Raw genomic sequence first — 9,650 nt, 5'->3', positions numbered from 1 at the left:
TATTTTTGTCCCAAGGTAGCTATTTTAAAAAAAAAAAAAAAATTTTGCTCTTTTTCAAAAATGAAATTGTACGGTGGCTATTTTTCGAAATAACCCTATACTTGCCGCAGCTCAGAGAACTAGAGCATGAGATAACATTGGACTCTTGAAATTGTAGAGGTGTCTAGTATTACAATCTTGCGCGTGAATTTGGCATAAATGTTGGATTAATTAGGAGGCAGTTTATAGGCATATTGAACAACAATATTAATCTAGAAAATGTTAGAAACTTAATAAATTGTTTAATAAGGGTTAATTTTATATTCTTCCATTAAAATTTGATTTAAATACAATTTGAATCATTTTTGTTTTATAAATTGTAATTTTTAAAATCTAAATATTAAATTATTATTAGTTGAAACTTCAACAGCCTCGATGAAATGTACCTTTTAACTTTATATACATACAGACAAAACTGATTCATACTTCTCAAATTTTTATCACATTTATATTTTTTACTCCTCAAAACACACCTTTAACTATAAGAGTGTATTTTAGAAAATTTTCATTGAGACCATGAGAGTGTATTTTAGAAAATTTTCACTGAGAGAATATATTTGTTTTTTTTTTTTTTTTTTTTTTTTGGGAAGAGCATTGAAAGAAGAATATGAACAATCTTTTTATTTGACAAAGATTACAAGTAAACAGATATTTCTACCAAAAAATTTTGAAAAATTAATTTATGTTGATATATATATATATATATATAAAACAGACAAAATAGCAATTTACACAAACCCACTCTGTCATTTCTATATTATTTATAATCACAGTATCACACTCAATTTTAATGCTACCATAAAATTTAAAAAGAGAAAAGAGAAAGAAAAATTCTGAGACCAACCACATGCTGCCACATTACTACTCTTCTGGCTAAGCTTTATTGTACACACGAGAAGACAAACATAAAAATATATGATCCAAAATCCTCACGTCGAAACCCGACCATCTGTACCTCCAAGGACAGTATATTTGTCTTTTCTAGTCAAATTTGTGCACTCAAAACCAAGTGTAGCACCCAAAACCCTTTGAACATAATTCGCAACTTCAATGGCTGACTCACACACCACACCCGCCCCCCCCCCCCCCCCCCCCCCCCCCCTCCCCCTCTGCTGCAAGTAAGCTCAATGGGTAACTGATCCAAGAAGTCAACCTCATAAACAGGAACCGGATTCATCAAAACAAAATAAGGTTCCAAAAACTTGTACCCTCTTACAGTATTCAAATAGAAAACACTTTGCTTAGTGTTAATAGCAACAGGCACTATTCTATGTGTAAGCTCGGCGAAAAGTGCACTGAATCTCAAAAGGAATGTCTCTCTGCGAGTAGTTCCTTCAGGGAAAATCAATAGGTCACTTTCTGCAAGCAAGCTTTTGATTTTGGCTGCATCTTTCTCTCTCTCCCTCGATAACGAAACCGCTTTGATTGGCGATATCAGCTCGCTGAATTTGCTTATGCTATAAGTAACACAGCTTATTTTAGAACTCTGGAATCCTGCTTTAAGTTCGTCTAGGTTACGCCGATGAGTATATATTGTATTTTATTTTTTCTTTCTTTCCCTATTGATGCTTCCTTGCTCCTCAAAATCGTGGACGGTTTTTGAACAACTTTTAATATTATTTTTTATGATTATTGTAGAAACATGCAATCTTGCTTTGGATTTTTTTTTTCCTCGTTTTTTTCCCCTCTTTTATTTTTTTTTTATTTTTATTTTTTTGTATTTTGTTTTGTTAGTTTTTGTATGCCTGCAATTTTTGTTCCCAATAAATTGATATTTTTTTATTTGATTTCACTCTACTCTTTTTAATACCTTTGATTTTATTTTTTTTTCACACCGTCTGTCTTTGCGATTCACTTTTTTCTTATTTCAGAGAGAAAGAACTCAATCAAAACCAATAAGACATTAAAAAAAGACACAAAGCCCATCAGAAAAAGATGGAGCTAATCATGAAAATTGGCCACCGGTGCTACATTTTGATATTGGTTCGAAGTGACAACAATGAGACCCGATCATCGTCAAAATTAAGAAAAAGAATGAGAGAGAGAGAGAGAGAGAGAGAGAGAGAATTGGGGTGTGTGTTTTGAAGTAAGCTTCGAAAGCTAGCTCATTTTTTATAAAGAGACAAATTGGAGGGGATTTTAAAGGGAGGAATTGGTACTGAATTTTGAACTCTTATCACATAATATATAGGAAATTTCTACCATGCTATTAAAGTACCACCCAATAGATTTATTATATATATCAAATTATATCAATATTTTTTTTCATTTGTATATCATTTTGATCCTTACAAAATGAATTGTATTGTGATTTGAACTTAGATATCTAGATTAAATTATTATCTCTCTTAAAAGTTTAAATTGTTAAAATTAAAACTAGGATTAAGACTATTGATATATATATATATATATATACATATGTGTGTGTGTGTGTGTGTGTGTGTGTGTGTGTGTGTGTGTGTGTGTGTGGAATTCTTATTACAATGAAACAAACAAAGTTTTTGAGTTATAAATTTATGAAAATTGGTACTTAAGACTACCAATAAGTACATATGGATATGAAATTTGTTAAAAATAAAATAAAACGACAAGATGGATGCCTACATTGTATCATTAAAAAAAAAGAAAAAAGAAAAGAAAGAAAAAGAGAGAGATCGATGCCTATATAGTAAAAACCATAATAATAATAATAAAGGAATGAAAATTGAAGACATTACAAGTTACAACCCATTATCATTTATTGTGTATTTAAGGCAAAAACAATTCCATATGCATTAGAGTTAGAAATATTCAAAATTTGAAATTTTACAAGAGTATTTAATGACTTTATCAATTAGAACTTGTTTATAAAAACTCAATACATATATACATATATATAACAGGATGTCTTACTGCCAATCATATTGCTTTGACGCCTGTAATACCATGGATATGCAAACTTAGTATGACAAAATTATATTATGTATGTGTGATCTTCAGTGATTCAATCCTTAAGAAACCAACTAGGCATTAGCCATAACAAGCAAAGAACCAGTCTAATTATAACTTTGCGCATCGAATGCCCAAATGCAAAGTCGTCAGATGTCAGATAATGTATATTGTCAAAAAGTGAACATCCAAAGTCATTTTGTGATATATAGCAAATTCGTTTTAAGTGCTTTATTTTGGCAATTAAATTAATTAATGGACCATACGCCGCAACTAAGGGTTTCTTTTTTTTTTTTTTTCCTTTTTTTCCTTTTTTGGTAATTTAATGAATTGTTGGACTTACTATTTCTTAGAATCGAATTTGGGTTGGGTGGGCTGCCTTCCTACGTCACTGCAGATGATGATTTTAACTCAAATTTCCATGTAAAGAAATAATTTATTCATTAAAAAAAAATAATATGGACTTTTACTGTTTATTAGATTATCTTCAAGGGAAAAGAAACTCATTTTTTTTTTTTTAACATTTACAATAATTCTTTCACTTTAATGATTTGAATCCAAAATCTTTTAATATGTGAATGACTTATCAACTGAATTAACTTCACTTAATAATAACTCAATTAACTGAGACATTTTTTTCTAAACAAAAGTTTAATACCTTGACTTCTTAGCAGGTAAGTTTGTTCTTCTACGAGAGTTCCATTTTTGTTTGCATGGATGACCGATTGACGTATATGGTATATCTAAATCAAAATTGGATATTTATTAAGGGCAATGTTAGTTGCTCCCTAATATTCTGACGTAGTTGATTGTAACAAGCAAACATTGTCGCAATGTTTGACAAAAACTGGGAATTATCAATTTATTGCTACGTATGTCTCAAGGACCTTTTTTTTGGGTAAGTTGTCTCAAGCATAGTTGGTAATAAGGAAAATCTATCTCACACGGCCTTTCAATGATCTAGAATGCTATATCGCATGATTGTACTATATTAATGTAGTCCATTGTTAGTATTGTATTATAAATTTTGTAAAAAAAATTATTTTTACTCATTATTCGTGATAAAAGTATATATCAAAAGTTATATAATATGAAAAGAATTAAAAAAAAGTTTGAACATTCAAAAATTGAAAATATATATTATTAGATTTTCTATAATGATTAATAAAAAATAATTTGTAATTATTTTTAATATTATAATCCAATTTTATAAAATAATTACATTATCTTTTATATATTGAATGATTTTTGAGTATTTTTAACATATTTAAAAAATATTAATTGAAAGGTAAAATTTAATATTATTTGAGTAATTTTTTTAAAAATAAGAATATGTATGAAAAAAGCCAAAGAAAAAAAAATGAAGCAGTGCTTTAAAAAAAAAATGAAAAAGAAGCAATGGTTTTTTTAAAATAATAATAATAATAACAATAAAGGAAGTGTTGAAAAAAAAAAAAAAAGGTCTTTAAAAAAAAAAAAGCAGTGTTAAAAATAAATAAATAAATAGTGAATTGAAATTGGTTATCCGGACGTGACCTCACCCCCATCTCTTTCCTAATGCACAATAAATGGGCCGACGGACAATTTTGTGCCCCTTCAAATCCACACCATTTTACCCAAACATCCCACTAATACAATACAGGCCCAATAGATTGGGCAGCCTAACACGCCTTAGAAGTAGTGTTGACGTGTTTGGTCTGATCGGCTTTTAATTAATTAATTAATTAATGGCGAAAAGATAAGTAACCGATGCATTTGGACTTGTCCTTCTTGCCTCAACAGTCGAAACTCAACATGTGGCTTAATTTGATATGCTTATCTAGAATACAAAAATGTTTTACTTTTTCGTCCATGTGAAATGTGCAAGCGTCCAAAGCAGGCTGCTCCCTTGCATTAATTATGTATATTTTCCAGTTAATTTGAATCCTTATTTTCAATAACAAACACACTTTGCAAACTTTTCATGGAGATTGAATTTTGACTGCTCATGTAATTTGTCTTTATTCTTTGTCAAGCCTTACATGTTTGTAAAAATAAGACAAATTTGACAAAATTTAATAAAACATTAATATATAATTTGCTCCATTTGATCGCTTCCAACATAAACAGATTTTTTGGACAATGATTATGATATATAGTTTGAAAATTGTACATATATTATATAGCTGAGGAGACATTTCCTTTAGTATCTTTTTAACGTAATTCAGATGAAAATTGAATGGTCAATTTCATTATATGCAAAATGAAAGAATTAATTGTAGCCACATTGTTAGCTTTCGAGGCTATGGTAGCTAGTCTTAAAATGAATTAATTATTCATCTATTTTAAGAGTTAATTTAAGTTTTGTAAAAAGTGTCTATGGTTGGTTTCCTTAGAAAAATCATATATCCTTACTCTGCTCTGTTGGGGCTAAAGAAAGATTTAAAAAAATTTTGCAATTTTGCTTTTTATGTGATATATATATATATATATATATAGCAGCTGTGACTTTTTTGCTATACAACATTGCCTAACTTAATAGAGATGATAAATTTATCCATCCATATTATTGATTGGATGTAAAAGAAGAATTTAGACATTATTGAATGCATGCATTTTACCCAGCTTACATGGGCAATGATACCTAGTAGAGCAATTATGTATGCATAATTTTGTGTAGTTATTGAGTTTTGAATCTAAAATTTTTGGAATCATTGGCTCTTATGCTGATGCTATGCTTGATAAATAAATTCTAGAAAATAAAGGAAAGTGCAGGAAAGTGACAGAAAATTTCAAGTACATTTTCTTGATAACAAGCGATTACAAAGAAAGCCTAATGCTTTAAGAGCCCTTTTTATACATCAATTAAACGACCTCTGATATAACAAACACAGCTAGATGCTGACTTAAGTAGATGCTGAGCTGGCAACTAACAAACTAACCATATGCAACTAATACATGCTGACATGTCAACTGACCTCAGACTCTCTGACAATAAAGATAAATTTAAATGCAACCAAACCTTTTAAAAACAATAGCGAATCATAGAGCCCATTTCACATTGCCCAATTATATTAGACCGGAATTCTTTAGTACCCACATTTCAAGGAGCCCAATAGAGATTCGCCTGAATTCTTTAAGCCTTCTCCTCCTTGGACTTAAGCAGACCATCTGTTCCAGCGAGAAAACTATACTTGTCCTTCCTAGTCAACTTTGTGCATTCAAACCCAAGTGTCTCAGCCAAAACCCTTTGAACATAATTTGCAACTTCAACGGCTGATTTACCTCCACCGCAAGTAAGCTCTTTTGGAAGCTGATTCAAGAAGGTGATCTCGAATTTCGGAGATGGATTCATGAGCATAAAATAAGGATCAAAAAGCTTGAACCCTCTTACAGAAGTTCCATAAAACAAATTTTGTTTAGTGTTAATAGCAACTGGGACTATTCTATCACTTAACTCAGCAAAAAGAGCACTGAATCTCAAAAGAAATCCCTCTCTGCAAGTAGTTCCTTCAGGGAAAATCAATAAATCTCCTTCTTCAAGCAAACGTTTCATAATAGTTGCATCTTTTTCTCTTTCCCTCGATAATGAAACAGTCTTAATTGGAGAAATCATTTCTGAGAATTTACTTGCACTGTAAGTAACACAGCTGAATTCTCTTCCCAATGCAAACGCGATCATTACAGGGTCTAAAACAGTACGATGATTGCATATATAAAGGACTCCTTTGTGTCCTTTGGTTGGAGATTGTGGAGGGTTACCTTTGACTGTGATTTTGATTCCAAGGAACTTGCACATTAACCATGAAGTTTGAAGAGGGAAAAGGATATTGAGGTAGATTCTGAGAATGGATAGGATGGCACCAATTGGCAACCATAGGAAAACCAAGAGGGAAACAAGTGGGGTTGGTCTTTGTACAAAACGGCCATCTTGAAATATGATTTGGCTTAGAAGTTCGTTCCTTGGTAGTGGAATAGGCTTTGGTCTTGGGACCATATATCCTTCCTGTAACAAATAAAACGTAAGAAGCATTTTGAGACTTCCCAACAATTGTATTCACCTAATTTGGTTATATTATAAAGGTTATTAATTTCATCATATTCAGTGAAAAAATATAATTAGCCTCTTGAGGTTAAGAAAAAATCGTCAATCAGCTTTAAAAATCTTTCACTTAGCACGCCATGGGGAAAACAATTGACTCATAAAAAGTCTATTTTATCCTCGTACAAAAATAAAATGTTAAATTTTTATTTTAACCGTATTCCTAAGTTTAATTCAGGTCCAAGTTCAAACCTGAACCGGGTAAAAAATCCCTCATTCCCAAAATTGTAATAATAGAAAAATATTTTAACTTTAATTTATATACCAATGCATACTAAAACCAACTTAATATTTATCAGTCCATAAAAGAGCAAAATAGACATTTTCATAATTCAAAATCTTCAAAGAAGTCTTTGGTTGTGATTTTCTAAACTTGAAAGGGCCAAATGATGGGCTTTTTAATTAATTGGAGTGCTAACTGTATTTTCATCAAATGTTAAGAGTTGTAAATGAAATATTCTAAACTGTCATAAAGTTCATAGATATACGACAAACCCAAAGGTTGGTTACCTTGCAAATTGACACGAAGTCATGGTCAGATTGTCTATCTCCAAGTCCCAAATCAGGCAAATTTGGTCCAAATTCCTCAAGAAGAGCTTCTTTCTTGTATCCACCAACAAGAACACCAGGTTTCTTGACAAACCCAGTTGCCCTCCCAGATTTCGTCACTGCCAGTTCCGTCCCGAGAACCTTTTCAGCACCCAAGAAGCTCTTCGCAAAGGGCTCCACCATGATTCTTGGACTGGCAGTGATTACATATCGCTTCCCAAAAGAACTGAACACTCTCCAAGTATCAGGGTTGACATCGTCCGAATAGAACCTAGGCAGAATAGACCTCGATACGAGCTCGATGTCTTTGATCTTCAACCCCGCGAAGGAAATGAAGATGAAGGTCTTGATTGCTATGGATTCTGATAAGAACATGTATGTGGAATATACGAATGGGACCGAAGCTAGAAGTACTAGTCCTCTGAAAATGTTCCCTGCTTCGATTGCGACGAGCATGAAGTAGGGAAAAGCACTTGCTGACAAAAGAAGTGTACCGTCTAGGTCTGCAGCCACCGTCTGGTTTGATCGTCCAGCGGTGCTGCATTTCGATATCGATTTGAAGTGATGACGGCTATGAGACTCCATCACCATGAATACAAGGAAGAGAGAGACAGAGAGAGTGTTGGGGAGGTGCGTCTTGAAGTTAGCTTGGAGAGCTCGTGTTTTGGAGAGACCGGTGGAAGGGGGGTTTTATAGGGAGGAATTGGATGGTGACTTTTTTTTCTCTGTTAAACAAATTCTTTGAATGACAAATCTATGAAAATTGTACATACTAATTAAGTACATACGGATATTAAAGTTGCAAAAATAAAATAACAAGATTGATGCCTGTATAGTAAAAACATAAAATAGGGAAATGATAAAAATTGAAGATGTTACAAAGTTATAATCCATCATTTATTTGTTGCAGCTTTAATTCAGGAAAAAAAAAAAAAAAAGTCCACATATATGATGTTCTTATATATGTTAGAGGTAGAGATATTCAAATTTTGAACTTTTAGGTAAGTAAATAATGAGTTCATAATTTGAGCTTGTTCCTAATAACTCAACACATATGTATCAATGTATATATATAAATGTAAATATAGAGTATATAGAGAGGCCTATTATATTTATCAAAAAATAAAAAATAAAAAAATCTATATATATAGAGGCCTATTATAATAGACGAGCACTTCCTATTACTCGCATACGGTAATATAGATCTTGCACGCAAACAAAATCGTGTGTCTTTATTTCACTAAATAAAAACATAAATTGTCACGTCATGTGTCTTTTTCTATTCAATGCATAGTAATGGGGAGAAACCGGCTGGGGATTACAAAAATTTATATCACGCAAATGAAATTTAGAATATTTGGTTTTTAAAAAACATGTTACTTGTTTTCATAAAAAGGGAAAAATACATGTCTATATTTAATTTTTCAAAATTATATTAATATGCATGCATGGTGGAAAGAAAACTACCTATGTCTTATTATCTCATTTATAATCTCACCAACGTTTTCCTTAAAAAAAAAAAGAAAATTAAATAAATAACGTAGATGAAAATGGAGGAGAGGAAGAATATGATAGATGTCCTAAATTCTTTTTGCTTGGTACGTTCGAAAGCTAGTGTACTGAAAACAATTTTCATTTTTAATTCCCTCATTAAAAAAAAAATGTTACTTGTGTCCATTAAAAAAAAAAAAAAAAAAAAAGAACATAAGTAATGACTTTGTAATTTGAGCTTGTTCTAAAGAACTCAATACAAATGTATCAATATATATATATATATATATGTATGTAAATGCATACAGAGGCCTATTATAGTGGACTTGCACCTCTTATTACTAATATAATAGGGCTTGCACGCTGATAATATTGTGGATGTGGAAGTCCATTATAACAAAATAATATACGTAATATACATATGCTAATAAACAAATGGGAAATTGGCACTAATGTGTACCCCAAATTATATTAAGATTCACATTTTGTATTCTCAACATTCTATCTGGCATTTTACATCCTAAGCTTGTATAAAATGTGCATCATTGATCTTTTTTCACAT

At 31.2% G+C, this 9,650-nt stretch overlaps 2 protein-coding genes across 2 annotated transcripts; both read right to left on the bottom strand.

Moving 5' to 3' along the window:
• Positions 1–848: 848 nt before the first annotated feature.
• On the bottom strand, positions 849–2,770 carry LOC125418876 (glycerol-3-phosphate 2-O-acyltransferase 6-like). The gene is made up of 3 exons (XM_060817883.1): positions 2,767–2,770; positions 1,147–1,533; positions 849–1,102 (listed from the first exon to the last, which is right to left on the bottom strand). The coding sequence occupies exons 1-3, from the start codon at positions 2,768–2,770 to the stop codon at positions 969–971; spliced, it is 525 nt and encodes a 174-aa protein (XP_060673866.1). The 3' UTR covers positions 849–968.
• A 2,956-nt stretch (positions 2,771–5,726) lies between these two features.
• LOC125418116 (glycerol-3-phosphate 2-O-acyltransferase 6) lies at positions 5,727–8,375 on the bottom strand. Its single transcript, XM_048463738.2, has 2 exons — positions 7,559–8,375; positions 5,727–6,952 (listed from the first exon to the last, which is right to left on the bottom strand). The coding sequence occupies exons 1-2, from the start codon at positions 8,186–8,188 to the stop codon at positions 6,083–6,085; spliced, it is 1,500 nt and encodes a 499-aa protein (XP_048319695.2). The 5' UTR covers positions 8,189–8,375; the 3' UTR covers positions 5,727–6,082.
• Between the last annotated feature and the right edge of the window lie 1,275 nt (positions 8,376–9,650).

The sequence above is a fragment of the Ziziphus jujuba genome, chromosome 6 (assembly GCF_031755915.1).
Source record: "Ziziphus jujuba cultivar Dongzao chromosome 6, ASM3175591v1".
Taxonomy (NCBI): domain Eukaryota; kingdom Viridiplantae; phylum Streptophyta; class Magnoliopsida; order Rosales; family Rhamnaceae; genus Ziziphus; species Ziziphus jujuba.
Note: the sequence above shows the minus strand (reverse complement) of the source record. Positions and strands in the feature narration are given on the sequence as shown.

Excerpts from the sequence above, each read along its gene's own strand:
- LOC125418876 (XM_060817883.1), bottom strand. Across the intron at positions 1,103-1,146 it reads TGAGCTTACTTGCAGCAGAG|GTGAGTCAGCCATTGAAGTT; the intron begins GGGGAGGGGGGG and ends CGGGTGTGGTGT.
- LOC125418116 (XM_048463738.2), bottom strand. The coding sequence starts at position 8,188 with ATGGTGATGGAGTCTCATAGCCGTCATCACTTCAAATCGATATCGAAA. Across the intron at positions 6,953-7,558 it reads ACTTCGTGTCAATTTGCAAG|GAAGGATATATGGTCCCAAG; the intron begins GTAACCAACCTT and ends TATTTGTTACAG.